A 19,300-nucleotide genomic window follows, 5' to 3' on the forward strand; every position below is an offset into this window, starting at 1 on the left:
GCTAATATCATACTTAAATGTGAAAGGTTGAAACTTTTCCTCTAACACCAGGAACAAGCAAGAGTGCCCACTCCTATCACTCCTATTCTGCTTAATATTAGAAGTCCTAGCCAAAGCAATTAGAAACAAAAAATACATAAAAGGCATCCAAATCAGAACATGAGTAAATTTTTGTTTGCAGATAACTTGATTTTTATATAGAAATCCCTGAAACTCCACCAAAAAAATTGCTAGAAATAATAAAATACAGTTAAGTTTCAAAATAAAAAATAAAGACAAAATTCAGTTGCATTTCTGTGCATTAATTACAAATTATCTGAAAAGAATAGCATTAAAAACAGTGAAATATTTAAGAATAAATTTAACCAAAGTGATGAAAGATCTATATATTTGAAACTGTACAACCTTGATGTAAGACATAGAAGACACAAATAAATGTGAATATATCCTTTGTTCATAGATTGAAAGCATTAATATTGTTAACTACCCAAAGCCATCTCTGAATTTAATGTAATCCCTATCAATATCCTAATGACACTCATTTCACAGAAATATAACAAAGAATTCTAAAATGTATATGGCGCTACAAGAGTCATCAAATAACCAAAGCAATATTGAGAAAGAAGAACAAAGCTGAAGACATCACATATCCAGGTTTTAAACTATATTGCAAAGCTATTGTAATAAAAACAGTATGGTATTGACATAAAAACAGATACATGGACAAACGAAACAGAATTGAGATGGATATACACGTGGATATATGGTCAACTAATAGTTTACAGCAGAATGAAGAATACTCAGTGAAGAAGGGACAGTTTCTTCAATAAATGATGTTGGGAAAGCTGGATATTCATATTCAAAATAATGAAACTGGACTCCTATTTTACACTGTTCACAAAACAAAACAAAAACAATCACAGAGATACAAAGAACAAATTAGCAGTTACCAAAGGTGAAGGGAGGGTGAAGATAGCAAAGTGGGTAAGGGAACTAGTCATATGGTAATAGATTGAAACTAAACTCTTGATGGTCAGCACACTGTAGTATAAATGTAAGTCAAATTATATACATATAAAATGTATACAATATTATAAACCAATGTCATCTCAATAAAAAAAGAAAAATAGAAGAAACACAAAGGAGAAAAAAATAAAGAATTTGACAAGTGGAAAATAAAGAAAAGACTGGTAGCTAAAAAATGATTAAAATGGTAAATTTCATGTTATTTATATTTTACTAAAATAAAAAAGAAAAGTATGTTATGATTTATCATATCATAGGATACTACACAGCCTTTTAAAATAGTACAGACTTTAAAATATTTCATGATATTTTATTAAATATATGTACTTCTAAATATATTCACATGTATGTGGAAGTGTTTCTACAAAAGTAGAAAAATATCTGCAGAGTTAAGATCTTAACAATGCTAAGCTTTTAACAATGGGTACCACGTGTGGTGTTAACTTATAGGGAAGACTTTAACTTTTACATTGTATACTTTTTAAATGTTTTAGTTTGTGTGTTAGCTTATGATTGTTTTAAAATTAAAATATGGACTTCAAACCATATTATCACATTTTCACAAAATGTGTGAATTAAGGAAGAAAACGTATTCCTAAAACTTCTAGAAGCTGCAACAAATACAGAATCATGGATGTAGTGAAACTTACAAACATTAAATCTCATTATAAATACGGCAGCATACAGATTAGTTTGTGCATATAAAATATGTAATTAAAACTGAATGCAACCACAACAGAATTTTATGTAACTTTGATTTAATTCTAGTTTGGTAATAGTGACTCCAAAATTCATTGAGTCACATATTTTATGGAGGAACAGGATGATCAATGTAAGAAACATGGCTAGAGCTCTGTACTGTCTGCTCAGAGAAAGCACTTGCCAAAAAAATATATGGATGCAGCTCTCTGTATGGAACAGTCCCACAAAATCACTAACCCTGCGTTCATGCACTGTAGGCTTCACTGTCTCACTACCTCCAAGATCCCAAGTTCTTTTATTCCTATCATGTTTCCACTTATAAAAAGAATTTAGAGCAGAGTTTGACCTGTACCTGAAAGAACTAATAGGAATCAAGTTCTAATAACAAAGTTTTTCCCACTCCTGAGTTCAGGTGGGTTCTTCTAGATGATCTCTTCAAAGCTTGAGCAAACTACACTTCACAGTTGATGCAGAAATAGTTTTATGGAGGAAAGCACCCAGATGAGGTGTACTGGAATGCTAATTCTCCCAGGATCTCTGAAGGACATAACAGTTCTGAGGTTTGAAGTCATGGATGGTTATCCAAGAGCTAAATCTTCTGTAACTCTACATAACATCGTCGTAGTCTGTATCTGTAAGATCTGCCTTCTTCAGCCTGGAATATATGGCTGAGGAGTCCTAGAAGCAAAGGTAGAACTTGAGCAGGATAGAACATGGATAGAACTTGAGCAGGGAAAACAAATAGAACATATCTTCCACAGGTTCTCTTTCTGATCAGCCTGGATACACCCTACCATGGTGCACCACTCAAGACAGAACACAGAGCTTTCTGGGACTGTGGCCCTAGGCATTTTCAAAGGGCTTGCATCCCATTGTTAGGCTACAGATATGGTCCTGATGAGCTGTAAACTGAACTACCTATGCAAAACCTTCCTTCATTTTTATGGGCCTTTATTAGGTCATTCCATAGGCTATAATTTTTTAAGGGCATCAGAATTTTGTATTCATAAACTAAATTTAGCCTGTCACTAGAGTTTATCAAGGACTTGAATTCTGTTCTGAGACAACTGGCTGCCACACCACACTAGACAAAATTACAAAGCACCTCCTCTATTTGCACACATGCAAAGTTGGAGTTTCTACAACTTTCTGAAAACAATTTTGTATTATTAGTGAAGTCTTGAATTGATCAAAGTTTAGAAATTACCAATTTTTCAATGACAAAAATCACTCTTAGTTTCATTTTATTCAATATCAATTTAGTTTTTGCCGTGCTGTGTGTTTAGCCTTACAGCGCAAAGTGATGTATGCATGGTTCAACAGTATTTCAGAATAAAGATTTTCAAACCAATAGAACTTTTAGACTAAGCATGCACTACAGTTTAGCTACAAACCTTCATACATCCATTGTTTAAAATATGCATATGAGAGCCTCTAGAATTATCTTGTTAAAAGACACTTTACTGTTATAATTGGATGTTTTTATCCCCATTGTGTGGGGAGATAAAATAGGAGATAGATGATGAGATCTTTTGTTTTTCCCAAGTGGCCATAGTTTTAGAAGTTTGAGACCCAGTCCCCAGGAGAAGGAGTGAAAGAGCAAGGAAGAAAGAACAAGGATGCTAACTCACCTTATCCCCAGGATGTGTCCCCAGGGGTTCTTCTGTGAAGAGAAAATTTAAGAGTCCTTCCTTAAATTAATGTTAATAAAGACTTCTTCCTCTCCTATTTCCTGTAACTTGTATCCATTAATATTTTCTGTCTTACTTTTTTGCCATCACAAGTATGGCTAGGAAAATTGGCAAATGTGAGTGTGAGGGCCAGATGGTCCCTCCTAGCATTTGTTGTTGCTGTTTAATTGCTAAGCTGTGTCTGATTCTTTTGTAACCCTATGGACTGTAGCCCATCAGGCTCCTCTGTGCATGGGATTTTCCAGGCAAGAACACTGGAGTGGATGGTCATTTTCTGTTCCAGGGGATCTTCCTGACCCAGGGGTTGAACCTGCAGCTCCTGCATTGCCAGGTGGATTCTTTACCACTGAGCACCAGGGAAGCCCTCCTGGCATCAATACCTCTTAGTATTTCTGTGTGTATCAAGCACAGGATGGGACTACAGCCACAACTAGGCAACAGTTTCAGGGTGCTATAGAGAATAAAGAGTTGGTGCCATTTCCAAGGCTGCCATCAGACAGGGAGTGAGATACACAAGTTGGCATCATTACTGGGACCTACTCAAGGCAGCTTCCAGTCCACAGGCCAATCTTCAGATAGACGTAACAATGTTCATATTCAACTCCAAGGATAGAAGCAGCAGTGCCAGCTGCCATGTTGCCATACACAGTCATTGATTATCCTTCTGGCTCCAGGAAAGGCAAAATCAGAGACAAATTCACTCTCTCATGTCTCACCTGCTGCTGATGGCTGTTCCTGTTGCACACAGTACACCAAAGAATAAACCTCATCCCCACTTACAATATTCACTGAAAGAGAAAGAAGGAAGCATCATTATATGACACAGTCCCTTCTTCCTGACATTTAATTCACTCTGTACCTACCACCTATCACAGCCATGAGGACAGAGGAGTCACTGATTTGTAGAGGTGGCAGGGACACAGCAGAGTCAGGTTCGGTTCATAGACATCACGAACCCCCTCTGCCTACTTTGTCCCAGGTCATTTGGGAAGCCTCACCATTTTCATAGTCAAGATGTGGTTGCTCTGGGGCTTGTGAGTTGAAGTAGGTGGATTCTTGGGGTACAGGGCTGGGAATGCTCCTGCAAATACAGAAACATACGTTATCTATCTGGGATAGAATCCCAGATGTTCCAGACATAAACAGTGAAGGAGAGAAGCCTGAAGGAGGAAATGTCCTGAGAGAATGCTAATTTATGTGAAATCAGCAATCAGCACAGCTGTCTGGTACAAGCCACAGCTCTATGCTTGCAGTGGGCAGAGAATTGCAGAGCATCCCTAGAGTACATATTCCAGGAGTGTAAGGTCCTTATCTGACAGCTCTCTGTGGTATCGCCCACACCCAGAATAGTGCTATTTGCATCATAGGTTCTCAGTAAATATTTAATGAAAGAATAGTTATTTACTCCAGATGGAAACCAGTTGCTACATAGAACAAGCAGCTTGAGGAAGGAAAAGATAATGGTCTTGCAATATGCATGTATTACTGAAAATTTTCAGTTAATCTGATTTGTAATTAGAATTACAAATAGATGAAATTAGTAATTTCAGCTATTTTGATGTGGAAAAAAATCTAGTTTTTACTGGCAAAAATAATAACATGCTATAAAAATGTACCTACTAAATACTGATATTTCCCAATGAAAGTATTTTAAAAATCTTCTCCTCTATATCAACAAAGGCCTACTGTATAGCATAGGGAAATATACTCAGTGTTTTGTAATACTGTATAAGGGAAAAGAATCTGAAAAAGAATATATTAAGAGAGCTGAATAATTGTGCTATACACCTGAAAGTAACACAAATCAACTATACTTCAATAGAATAAAATCAAAAGTAAATTTCAAAAAAATATCTTCCTCCTTTAATCTTCTAAGAAATGTCATCAATGGTTTTACAGTATGTTTACTATTCTCTGGCCTGTATTCTGGAAATGTGTGTATATCTTAACTACTCTAAAATACTTCAAAGCTCTCAAAATCTTTCCATGTGTTCATGATTTCTAGAACTCAAAAAAAAAATGATTTACATACTCTCAGATATTGGTTAATTGATCGAATAAATGTATGAAACTGGTCAATATAGTAGTTTTCTTATTCTGCAGATTTAGTGAAAGAGATAAGTTAGGATGAATGATGAAAGGATTTATATTAATTAGTTAACATATAAAAGAAGAGGAATAGCAAATGAAGTTACCAGTGGAAGAGCTGTGGAGTGGCAGTTTTAGGTATGATAAAACATGAAGAAAAGCTCACAAGAGAGAACAATTCAAAAACTTTTTAATAGATTTATCTATATTTTATCAGTGCACACAGAGCAAACAGAGGTCTCACCTGACTGCATCTTTGGCTGTACGTCTTCCTGCAAGTCAAACAAATGAGCATGCATGTCAGTGGAGAAACTCTCTCAGTGTTTTCATACAGTCCTTGTGCAGGGACTGTGTCTTATTCTAGCATGCCCATTGCAAGGTGCTCTTTTGTGCCCAGAGTACATCCTGGCAATTATTTGGGCAGATCCTTCATACTGCAGTTGAAGAGCTTTAGGTCCAGAATTGTCAAATGAGTTGCCCAAAGGCAGTTAATATTGACTTTGGACTTGAGCCCAAGCCTCTGTAACCACACCTATAACACTTTTTGGTTTTGGCTTTACAGCCATACAATCTAATCCTGAAAGTGCTCCCCTGGTGGCTCAGACAGTAAAGAATCTGTCTGCAATGCAAGAGACCCAAGTTCAATCCCTGTATTGGGAAGATCTCCTGAAGAAGGGAATGACTACCCACTCTAGTATTCTTGCCTGGAGAATTCTATGGACAGAGGAGTCTGGTGGGCTATAGTCCATGAGGTTGCAAAGAGTTGGATACAACTGAGTAACTAACACTCACTTTTCAACCTAGTCCTGTCATAACAAAATGCACTACCATAGACACATCATAGTTGGGGTGAGGTCTCCAAATATGCCTGAAAATCTTGGGATTTAAGTGAGAATCTCACATCCTCTCTTGCCCCATCTCCAATTGGCTTTATGAATAACAGGAAAGCTGAGATTAAACATGCAAATAAATATGTAATTGTCAGTTGAAATGAAATGTGAAGCTATTGGTACTCTGATTAAGAATGTGTGCTATGATTCACTACTCAGCTGTGTACGACTCTTTGTGACCTCATGGACTGTGGCCTTTCAGGCTCTTCTGTCGATGGGGATTCTCCAGGCAAGAATACTGGAGTGGGTTGCCATGCCCTCCTCCCGAGGATCTTCCCAACCCAGAGATTGAATCCAGGTCTCCTGAATTGTAAGCAGATTCTTTACCAGCTGAGCCACCTAGAAGAGAATTGTAGGCTGTGTGGCCAGGTGAAGCCTCTTGGAGAAAATGAGATTTAAACTGAAAAGTGACAAAGACAGCAATGAACAGACTGTGTGAATGCGTGGGTGAGCATGTCAGGGAAGAAAAAAAAAAAAACACGTGACAGTATTCTACGGCAAATAAGAATCAGTGCATTGACTTTAACTGGGAGATAACACAACTGGAACTGTTCATTGTATTTCTCTTCCAGTGGCTGGTTATTTTAAACAGTTACATTTTTGTATAAACATTAAACCGCTGAAGTTCAAGGTATCAGCTTAACCTCAACTGATAACATGTGGGGTTGAAGGGTTTTACTAAAAACTTTCACTACTTTAATAGATACTGACCTGTGTGCTGGAAAGTTGAGGGGAGAGCCTGTGAGCAGATCTGTAGACAAGGTATCTAATGGAATATATTCATCCTTAATAGTATAGATGTCACAAATCTAGCCTTACTTCAGTGAAAACAAAGATCACAGTAACAAAATACCAAACTCTGTAAATACTAACCCATTTTTCTCTTGAGCCAGCAGCAAAATAATAGGGCCAAAGTGGCGGGAGCAAGGATGCCAAGCAGCAACTCCATGGCTCCTGAAGTAAGAACTTCATTTCTGTCTTCCATAGGCACTAAAGGAAGAGACCTGCACATGAGCTGCCAAGGAGAAGGGCTTGGGTTTGGGGTGAAGATATTTTGAGCATGGATTGAGGCCATTCCTGCTCTTCCTGGGGCAGGTGGGATTTATTTATGCACCTAGGGACTTGCAGCTTGTCACATTGATGAGAGGAGAAGAGAGGAACCAGCCTTGATGTCCTCATGGCCCCTTGGATACATCTCCCAGGACAGGACTACCTGCAAAGCCTCATCTTTGGTAGCATACCCACCAGAGACATTGTAGGGTCAGCAAAACTCTTCCAGGATGCTGAGAAGAAACACTGACCAAGACAGCTCCGCAACTCAAGCTATACCTGTGATGTTGAGTGGTACCACCTCACTGCGCTGGGCCACCTGGCCATTGTTGGCCTCACAGTAGTAGTTTCCAGAATCTTCTGCAGTCAGAGAGAGGTTGAAGGACACTCCTCCTCCAAAGGGAGCTGAGCTGTTCCCCAGGGCAACATCTTCATGATAAAACTGGTACAGGATCGGGGGAGAGCCTCTCTCGGCTTCACAGTGAAGTTCCACTATGTGCCCCACCACCAGCTGGGCCTCAGGAGCCCTGAGAGTGAGGACAGGGTGAGACACTGGAACTGAGAGAGATAGTAGACTGTCACAGGGGGGTCTCTGATGATGACACACTCCCAAGCCCTGCCCCCAGAGGCTCAACCCCAGTGAACTTTCTCAGGGTGCCCCAGAGGAACATGCTGGCCTAGCTGAAGGGCAGTGGAACTTACTTCTGACAGTGATGCTCACCAGCTCACTGAGGCTGGGGCCATAGCCATTGTCAGCTGCACAGTAATACTGGTCAGAGTCACTCTCTCTCACTGCAGGGATCTCAAACGTTGCCATCAGTGAACGCTGGGTCTTCGTTTTCAGACTTAAACCCCGAGCTCCTCTGAACCAGAAGAAGACGATATCTCCTGTGCCCCCAGTGACCAAACACACAAGAACCAGCTTCTCTCCCTCCATCAGGTGTCCACCTGGAGGTTGTATCTCCAAGCTCACGTTACCGATGGGGACTCCTACATGAATACAAGATGACACAGGAAGGCCCTGAGTAGGGAAGGTTTCAGGGACAGGGTACTTGTGACAATCCTGGAAGCAAAGGCCTCTGGTCAAGTCAAAAATTTATGCAAAGGTGTGATGAGGGACAGGTAAGGAGTCCTGCCTATTTGGAATTGGCACTGGTTGGGTTGATGACGGCAGGGTAAGAAAGACACCATAATATTCCTATGGAGGATGCAGTGTCTTCTCCCTGCCTAGAATGGTGTGATTACCAGAACCCTGATCTTGCAAACTCCCATTTTTCAAGGCACAGTAGTATAATGGTTAAAAGTCTAGGTTACAAAGCAAACTGCCTGGGTTGGAATGTTGGTTCCAACTCTTCTTGTGTGTGCTTGCTTGTTTGAATTACTTAAGTTCTCTGAGACTCAATTTTCTACCTGTAAAATGGAGAAGATAGTGGTAGCTACCTCCTACGGTTGCAGGGTTTAATTAAACAACATGTGGGAAGCACCAGAACAGGGCCTGTGGCATATGAACTATCCAGTGGCTTCTGTAGAGACCCAGGTCCACAGTGTTCAGTTTTGAGCAAGTTTGGGAAAGCTCAGCTTTTGGGAGGTATTAACATTTGCTTATGGTAGCTAGGATACCTCTTTGTTTGAGAGTGGGAGAGGATGTCAGAAATGTCAACCCTGATACGGGATAACATGGTTCAGAATCACAAAACACCTTTGATTCCCTTTTATCTTTCAAAATCAGACCTCAACTTCTCTTCCATAAGCCCTTCCCCCTTAGCCTTTTCCTCAAAGCCTCCTCTTACCACCTCAGTCAGATTTATCCCTTCTCTACAGTCTCTATCAATAGTCAACCTGTACAGCATGACCACCTAGTTGTTTCGGACACCAGCCGAGTGTCAGCTTCTCGCAGTCAGGAACTATGTATTATGCAGCTTTCTCCTCCACACACTCCAGCACAACGATGAAATACAGTAAGGTCTTTCTAAACATTCTTTTGTTTGCTTAAACAGGAATAACAGGAATAAGGGAAGACTGAAGGTTGTGCATATGTGGGGGTGGGAGGTTTATAGAAAATCTGTGTGCTTTCCACTTAATTTTACTGTGAACCTAAAACCACTCTAAAAATAAACTCTATTTAAAAATAAAGAAATTGGCGGGAAAAAAGAACTCTGATAAAATAAATATTAAGATGTTTTCTAAACACCTATTTTAAATACTATTCTTTTAGGTTGAATCAATCAAGTCTTAAAAGTTGAAAGTTATTTGAGTTTATTGCCAGTAAATTAAGAGATAACTGTAACTTCACATGTCTCACTTTGACATTTATGGTGCCATCTATTAAAATATCCCTTATGATGTGGAAAAATTAAGATTCTCATATAGTTCTGGTGGAGTGAATGATTCAGCCACTTTGGAAGTCAGTCTGGCAGTTTGGTTACCATATAACTCAGCACTTCCACTCCTAGTTCTACACCTAAGAGAACTGAAAGCATATACCTATACAAAAATTTGTGCATGAGTGTTCACAGCAGATTATCCATAATAGTCAAAAGTGGAAATAGCCCAAACGTCCATCAACTGATAAACTGATAAATGAAATGCAGTATATTCATACGATGAAATGTTATTCAGCTATAAAAGGGAATGAAATATTGATATATCTAAACATCAAGGAATCTTGAAAATATTGCCTACGTGAAAATAGCCAGTGACAAAGGACAACGTGTTATATGATTCCATTTATATGACATGTTCAGAATAGGAAAATCCATGGAGATAGAATCCATGGGTGGCTGCATAGAGCTAGGGAGAAAGGAGGGGGAAATGGAGACTGACTGATCATGAATAAGGGATTTGTTTTGGGGATGATGGAAATGGTCTAAAGCTGATCGTGGTGAAGGCTGCCTAACTGTGAATGTCCTAAAAACTAATTGTGCACTTCAAATGGGTGGATTTTGCACTATGTGAATTATATCTCAATAAAACTGTTATTTAAAAAAGTTGAAGAGACGTCCCTGGGGATCCAGTGGTTAAGACTTGGCCTTTCAGTGCAGAGGGCATGAGTTCAATCCTTTGTTGGGGAGCTAAGGCACCACATGCTGTGGGATGTAGCCAATAGTTTAAGAAATTATCAACTAAAAAAAAATTTTTTTTAATGACTCTGATAAAGAGAAGTTTAGGTATATGCCTCAAACAGCATCCATGCATGCAGGAGCAGAACACAATAGTCAGGGAAGACCAGACTCATGTCTCTGCCCGTCTCCGCCCACCCCAGCAGAGGTCCCCACTGGCACTCACTGTGTACTTCTATCTGGACTCTGTGGCTAAATTTGACTTTGATAGATGTTATCTTTGCTTGACACCAGTAGGACCCTGAGTCTTCCTTCCGCACGGCAGGAATCCGGAATTCAGGGAGGCTATCCCGGGCCAGCCCTAGGACCCGACCATCTTTGTAGAAGAGGAACTGGAGCTTGGCATCCAAATTCTGTGGAGGGGGCCGGGTCTTACAAGTCAGGGTCATTGTGTTCCCCTCTATGGGCCGAGAGGGGCTGACTATCAGAAACAGTTCTAGAGGGAAGAAATAAAAACATATTCTAGGGCAATGGAGCTCAGAGATCCTGATCAGAGGCACTTTGTGTTCTCAGCAAGACTCAAAGAACCAGCTCATTGGACACACAGATCACTTCTCACATTACCACCCCACCTGGACATGGCCCATGGGCTTTCAACTGCTCACACACAGCTGTTCACATCCTGCCCCTACACAGTGTCACTTCCTTCCACAAGGCAAACCCTTCCCTTTGACCTGGGTCTTATTCTTTGAAGTTTCTATCCATGAACTGAAAACACTCTTGGAGACAATGCAGGGATACTGATGACTGTCACTAGAGTTGGCATTGGAGAAGGCGAAGCTCGAAGTTTTAGGGAAATATATTTCATTTATCCTTGTGATAAGCCATACTTGTCATTTTCTTCTGTTCCCCTTTCCCTGATGTCTCAGACACACATTATCTCTTTCAGAGGTAGAATATGACACATGGAAGATCAGTCAGTTTGGGAAATACTCAGATGAACTTGATTTCTTTACTAGTCTTTCCTGCCCCTTTTACTGCTATTCCTAATGAAAGGAACAAGCATACGCTTGCCAAGAAATAGTCTGCACCCACACATCCATGTGGCCCAGACCCCTTGCTCTGGGACCTCTATACAAACCCCTACAGAAGCCATGTATCCTTTTTTTGGCCATAGGGGCTCTTTTCTGGATGAACTAAAGATGGATAAAGTTGTATTCTGCTTTCATCTTACATCCTTATCTATGCACGTTGCAACAATTCATGAAATATCAAAAGCCCTGATAGCATTTGCTCATAGGCATTTGTTTATCCAACCTTCAGAGACTCTGTTCTTTGAGAAGTTTTAAGAATATTCCTAAGAAAAGCCTCTTTGTCTCCTTATCAGGTAAAAATGCTAAGTGTTCTAGATCACTGAGGGGTGATTCCTGGTCCAGTGTCTATAATCTCCAAGCCTTCCTATCAGAATGCTTTACCCTTGGACTTTTAACAGTTCAATTCAACCATGATACCATGATAGCTCTGTTGGTAAAGAATTCGCCTGCAATGCAGGAGACCCCAGTTCAATTCTTGGGTTGGGAAGATCCGCTGAAGAAGGGATAGGCTACCCTCTCCAGTATTCTGACCTGGAGAATTCCATGGACTAGATAGTCCATGGGGTCACAAAGAGTCAGTCATGACTGAGCAACTTTCACTTTCACTTTCATGATACCAAAATGTTTGCCTGTGCTGAGGCATGGAATACCCTGTGCATTTAATCATTTTCTCTCCTTGGAAAATTGTAGTCCCCAGAGGACTGAGAAGCAACACAGTCTTGGGAAGAGGAAAGGGCAGGAAAGGGAATTTAAAAAGGCAACTGTATTGTAAAGTAAAATAAGGTAAAAATAAAAATTTTTTTTAAAAAAGGCAACTGTAACCCACTCTTTTGAATGTGTCTGGGGTAAAGATGGAGTAGAACACTGACAGGGCAGTTTGCACAGGTCCAAAGGTCAGTCTTGCAGTTCAGTTTGTTTCAGAAAATTCTCAGTCACAGAGACTACCTGGCAAATTCCTGGTGGCCAAAGCTTTGATTCTTTATCCTGGATGTGGCTTTAAATTTCCTCTGAGGCTACAATGAGTCACATGCACTTGTGGAGTAAAAGTAGAGCCAGGCGCAAGGCATCATGGCATTAACACAAGGTGTGAGTTAGTCTTGGACAAACATCAGATGACTAACTGAGTATTTCTGGGCATAGGAAGTCCTGTGTTTCCTAGTTGCACATGAAGCCTGTGTTGGAGTAGCAGGATAACTTATTTTAAACCTGTTGTTGTTGTTGTTCAGTCGCCAACTCAAGTCTACCTCTTTGTATCCCATGGGCTGCAGCATGCCAGGCTTCCCTGTCCCTCACCATCTGCTGGAATTTGCCCAAGTTCACATCCATTGAATCGGTGATGCCATCCAACCATCTCATCCTCTGTCACCCTCTTCTCCTTCTGCCTTCAATCTTTCCCAGCATCAGGGTCTTTTCCAATGAATCAGCTATTCACATCAGGTGGTCAAAGGATTGGAACTTGAGCTTCATACTTTAGTGGAAGATTTCTTCTGCGGGGAAATTTCCTTCCCTCCTTGCCTGGTAAAAGTAAGACTGAATTGGGAGCAAAGTAATGAAATAAGCTTGCATAAACCAGAGTCTGAGAGAGAAATTGCACTGAGATAACAGTTATGGCTGCAGAGGACAACTGGAAATAGGAAGAAGGCAGCAGTCTACAATTTGTATGTGCCTCGAGCATTGGCTATAATGTCGTTCTCTGTGGTGGTATGACTTTGGCATTTTCTTCAGTCCTCTAGTGGTGCACCGTACTAGGGAATACACAGGGGCTTTGGAGCTCTTTCAGCAGAGAGCAGAGATTCTTGTGATGTCAGTCTTCAGCACTCCCTGACTTCCTTGTGCAAACAGCATCACCCTCCCTAAACTGAGATGTCCCAGTAAAAAAGACTGTCTAAAGAAGACCTGCTCTATCAGCTGAGTACGTGCATGTCACATGCAGAGACTTGTGCAAACACAAACAATCTGGGCCCAAGGGAGCTGCTGTCATCTGTATACCAGGTACAAGACAACCATCCACAGATGTTTTGCACTAGTTCAAGTAACCCACAGATCATGGAAAAGAAAAAGGAAGTGAGACTCACCAGTTGATTCGCAGAGTGGAGCTGGGAGAGAATTCAGCAGAGATCCGTCAGTACGAGGTGGCACATCCCAAACATACCTAAAGTTTAACTCCCCCGAGGATTTGCCCAACAGCTCACCTTCCTTTCCTTGTGCCCTTCCTCTCTCCTTTCTCTCTGTCCTTCTCTTTTTCCCTCTTTATCACTTCATTTTTCTATCCCTTCCCTGCCCTGCTTCCTTTCTCCTTTCTCTCTATTCCTTTTCCCTTATTCCACTTCAATCACCTGCCTACAAAATGACACACAGTTCTGTTTTGTGATCAAAATTTCCAGTATTTCTCTCATCTGTGATTATGAGATGGTGTCTTTGTTCTGTAACTACTTAGTGACTTCCATCCTCAAGCACATCATCCTCACCTCGTCTCTCAAAAGTCTGATGACCCAGATCTAAAGACTTGCTGACTCATCAGTAAGGAGAGTGGACAGGGTCATACCCAAGACATGATGCCCCTTTATTTGACAACTTCAGAACAGAGGAGGCTTAGGACCAGAGAAAGAATTCAGATTTCTCCAAAGATTCTCTTATCTCTCAAGAATTTACCATATATTATAGCATATCGTTAAAAATGGAAAATTCTGGGGGAAATGTAGGCTTTATAGCTAGATGATGTTGATTTGAATCCTGACTCTTCCTCTTATGAGCTGTGTGACTCTGGGAAAAACACTTTACCTCTCTGTGCTTTAGTTTCCTGTAAAATGGAGATAATAATAAACCTACCTCACAGAGTTTTGTGAAGGTTAAATGAGTTGATATCCACAAAATGCTTAAAAGAATGTCTGGAATTCATCTAGCATTCAGTAAATTTTATCTCACTATTATTATCGATTTTAGCCCAGTTTAGTCTGAGTTGCCTACAGTTTTAGATTAAATGTTTATTTGAATAATTAGTTCCTCAGGTACAAGAAGGGAATCAATGAGGGCTAGCATAAAAATTACATTTTATTTACTCATCCATACAACAAATAATTTTGAGTGCTTACTGCATGTCAGGCCTTGTACATTGCACTTAGGTTGCAGGAGTGACTTTGAATGACAATCTTTTCCATTAAGGAATTTATATTATAGTGGAAGAGATTCAATTATAAAATAAGTATGGGCTGATTAATGTTGAAGTTTGACAGAAACAACAAAATTCTATAAAGCAATTATCCTTCGATAAAAAAATAAATAAATATGCAACATGATCTCAGAGAATGGTCAGTGCTATATGAAAAATAAAACAGAAAAATAAGTTTCAGAGTATCTTGGGATAGCTTTGACTATTTAGATAGATGTCAATTGAGTAAAAACATGAATGAAATTAGAGACCAAGCCTTCTGAATATTTGGGAAAAAAACATTCCTGGCAGAGAAACAGTAAACACAAAGACCTCGAGAGGAAATATACTTGTCCAAGACAGAATGAGAAGGCAGGTGCACCTGGAACTACCTAGCTGAGGGGGAGAGTGGTTGATATTTTTGTGTGAGAAGTAAGAAGGGGCCAGTCACAGAAGTCTTGGTGGACTTGGTCATAGCTTTGATTTCATTCATTATGTAATTGGGGACCATGGACAGTTCTGACTTGACATCCACTTGTAAAATCACTGTTCCACTGCAGAAAGAACTACAGATTTGCAAGAAAAGCAAGGAGAAAATCAGTGGGAATTTAGTCTGGAAGAGTGAGGATGATGGCTCGGGTTAGGCAGTACTGGTGCTGTGATGGGGACAAATTTCAGTATAAGTTTGGAGGTAGAATCAATAGGAATTACTTGTGGATTGAATATAAAGTATAGAGGAAAGAGAGGAATTAAGTGTATCTGCTAAAGCTGAAACTCCAGTACTTTGGCCACCTCATGCGAAGAGTTGACTCATTGGAAAAGACTCTAATGCTGGGAGGGATTGGGGGCAGGAGGAGAAGGGGACGACCGAGGATGAGATGGCTGGATGGCATCACGGACTCGATGGACGTGAGTCTGAGTGAACTCCGGGAGATAGTGATGAACAGAGAGGCCTGGCGTGCTGCAATTCATGGGGTCGCAAAGAGTCAGACACGACTGAGCGACTGAACTGAACTGAACTGAAGTGTATCTAGGAGTATACTAGGAAGAATGGTGGTGATGTTTACAAAAATGGAGGAATGGTAGGGAGAAATAGGTTAAGTTCCATAGCGGTGGTGGTGGTGGTTCATGTAAATCAAAGGATCTGTTTGGACATGTTGAGATTAAAATACGTATTAGACAGTTGGATAGTAGTTGAATATATGCAAGGTGTTCAAAAGTGAGATCAAGTTGGATAAGTAACTTGATTTAAAGGTCTTTAAAATGGCACATAAAATGACTAAAGTATATAACTTGGGGAAATGAGTATGGATAGAGAAAAGTCTATATGCCAATCTTGGGAAAGTCAAACATTTTGAGACCAGTAAAGCATCCGGTATTAAGTTAGAAAGAAAACCAACAGAATATAATATTAAGAAGCCAAGTGGGAAAATATTTCCAGAAGTTGGAATGGTCAACTATGATCTGAGATGTTGAATCAAATGAGAAGTAAAAACTGAATCCTGAGTGAAGCAACATAGAGGTGGTTGACGATATTAATCAGAGCAGTTTTAGTGGAGTGGTAAAGGCAAAGATTGATTGAAGTGGAATCAAGAAAGGATAAGGAAGAACTATAAGGACCTAAAACTGTTTAACAATATCCAAGGGTTAGGAAGAGTTGACTCTAAAGGGATTGAGGACTTGAGGGAATTTTTTACGTGATAGAAATGTTCTGTATTTTGATTGTAGTGGTAGTCACATGACTCCAGACCTTTGTCAAAAATCAAAATGCATCAAAAAGTGAATCTTACTACAAAGAAAATTAACAATTTTAAAAAGAAAGGATGGGAGGATGCCAGGTAAAGATAGCAACTCACTGAAAACTATAAGGGGATACATTGAATGGTGAAGCAAAAGGAGGTCACATTTCTATGATTTTAAAATAGAAGGTATTATAGCATATTTGTATATTTATAGGAAGAGCCCAGGATGGAGAAACATTTTGACGATGGAGCCAGGGAGTCTGGGCCCAATGCACAAGTGGAGAGTCCTGCCTTCAATAGGATGAAGGAAAATATATCCATAATAGGGGGAGAAAAGGCACAGTATGTAAGTACAGAGGTGGGCAGAGATACAGCAGTGGAAAGATGAAGAAATTTTCTTTTGATTGCTTTTATTTTCCTCAGTGTTCTAAATTAAGAGTAACAAGAGAAAAGTTTGAGGAGAAAGGAGGGACTATGAGGAAGTGGTCATCAAGAACGGAAGAGCATTGACTCCAAAAGAATAGGAGGATTGTGTGGCACCTCTGATAGCCACCTGAGATTGGTGTACTATGTTTAGAAAGAAAGAAAGGCAGCAGGATTGTGCCTTTTGTTTTGGGTCACATTCAGTTGCTCAGGCACAGGTGTAAAGCATGCAGAAAAGAATATTAGTCAGAAGAGCACTATGGGGAAGAGAGGTGATGATGTATCTGAGAGTATTGTGATGAAATCTGAGAAGTGAGGACACAGAGTGTAATAATTGACAATGAAAAAGTAAGACTGGGGAGTGGAAGGCATGTTGAATATGGAGCATTAGACAAAGTGAGCTGGAAATATGCTGTAATTGGATGGGAAGGTGGATGCTGAAATCAAAGACTTTGGAAGTGGGACAGTTGTTGGTAATCACAAGTTCTGGGGTTTGATGGTAGAAATAGAGGAAGCCAAGGAAGGATGGGGGCTTCCCTGGTGGCTCAGACAGTAAAGAATCTCCCTGCAATGTGGGAGACCCAGGTGATCCCTGGATCAGGAAGATCCCCTGGAGAAGGGAGTAATTACCCATTCCAGTATTCTTGCCCAGAGAAAGAATTCCATGGACAGAGGAGCCTAGCAGGCTACAGTCCATGGGATTGCAAAGAGTCAGAGACAACTGAGCGACTAACACACAACACAAGAAAGAAAATAGGGAAATCATTTTGATGATAAGAAGGGAAAGGGACTAAGAGGCCAATTTGTTGTATGAATTATCTTTGTGGCTATCAAAACCACCAAGAACAAAGTCAGAATCAATAGAGGAAAGAAAGACAGAAAGTGAACACTTGCTATGAGATAAAAAATAAAATGGCAGTTTTCTTCCAAAATCTGGCTCTCCAGTATCTATGATTTTCTGCCCAGCTCCAAGCCCTCAGTGGGGAGTAAAGATCTGAGCACACCTGACCACCACTGGGCAGAAACTCAGTCCTGAGAAACCCCAAAGCTTCAGAAGGCAGGTGATAGGGAACAGAATCCCATACCCTTCTCTGAGTTGTCCTACTCACCACAGATCAACAGCAGGAGCCTCAGCAACATGAGGACCAGGTTGGGGAGTGGACATGGAACTGAAGGGACTCTCTCATCAAAAAAAGAATTCATCTTAGAGTCAAGAGGCTGTGGCTTGTCACAAGTTTGAGGAAGTCAGGATCAGAAGTCACATGATCGGAAGCGTACTTGTACAGAAATAGAAGGAACAAGCGTCTCCTGAGAGCCACTGTATTTCCTCTGCTCTTCAGGTCAAGAAGATAAAATACACTCCTGTTTATAGTTTGGTTCTATTTCCAAATTTTGAAGACAGTGCATATTAATACATCAGCGTCTTCTTTAAGAACTCAGGTAACTCAAAGTAAATTTCCCAAAGGCAGATTCTGACTTTGATGGGCATCTCCTCAGGCAGTAGTCCTGATGAAATTCAAATGGCATGTTTATCATCTTTGGTAAGTGTGTCTTCTCAACCATATCGAATCAGCACATCCTTTTGCCTTGCAGCAGCCTCAGCTGTAGTCACCCTACACACGCAAGTGTCACTAAGGCAGGGACGAATGGGCTGTCACCCAGGTTGTGGGTAATGTGTGACAGTCATTGCACGTGATGATTTGTGCGTGCAGCTCAGTCTCATCAGTTGTGTCCAGCTCTTTGTGATTCTATGGACTATAGCCTACCAGGCTCCTCTGTCCATGGAATTTTTCAGGCAAGAATACTGAAGTGGGCTGCCATGCCCTCCTCCAGGGGAATCTTCCTGACCCAGGGATCGAACAAGCATCTCCTGCATTACAGGCGAGCCCTTTACCACTGAGCCACCTGGGAAGACCAGTGGTTTGTAGGGTCAACCTATATATATAAGATAGCTTATAAATCACTTTGCCTACAAAAGTCCATATAGTCAAAGCTCTGGTTTCCCTGGTGGTGCTAGTGGTAAGAACCTGCCTGCCAATTCAAGAGATGTAAGAGACATGGGTTCAATCCCTGGGTCAGGAAAAGGGTATGGCAACCCACTCCAGTGTTCTTACCTGGAGAACCCTATGGAGATAGGACCCAGGTAGGCTATAGTCCATGGGGTTGCACAGAGTTGGACATGACTGAAGCAGCTTAGCATGTACAGTTGTCAAATGTCAGTAGTCATGTATGGATGTAACAGCTGGACAATAGAAAGGCTGGGCCCTGAAGAATTGATGCCTTCAAACTATGGTGCTGGAAGACTCCTGAGAGTCCCTTGGAGGGCAAGGAGATCAAACCAGTCAACCCTAAAGGGAATCAACCCTGAGTATTCACCGCAAGGACTG

General features: G+C 40.6%; 1 protein-coding gene across 1 annotated transcript; it reads right to left on the bottom strand.

Moving 5' to 3' along the window:
* On the bottom strand, positions 1,768-18,119 carry FCRL1 (Fc receptor like 1). The gene is made up of 11 exons (XM_005677295.3): positions 18,023-18,119; positions 13,676-13,696; positions 10,733-11,002; positions 8,150-8,437; positions 7,727-8,005; positions 7,271-7,387; positions 5,752-5,779; positions 4,418-4,500; positions 4,136-4,207; positions 3,360-3,391; positions 1,768-2,406 (listed from the first exon to the last, which is right to left on the bottom strand). The coding sequence occupies exons 1-11, from the start codon at positions 18,114-18,116 to the stop codon at positions 2,335-2,337; spliced, it is 1,356 nt and encodes a 451-aa protein (XP_005677352.3). The 5' UTR covers positions 18,117-18,119; the 3' UTR covers positions 1,768-2,334.

Source organism: Capra hircus, chromosome 3, assembly GCF_001704415.2.
Source record: "Capra hircus breed San Clemente chromosome 3, ASM170441v1, whole genome shotgun sequence".
NCBI classification, from domain to species: domain Eukaryota; kingdom Metazoa; phylum Chordata; class Mammalia; order Artiodactyla; family Bovidae; genus Capra; species Capra hircus.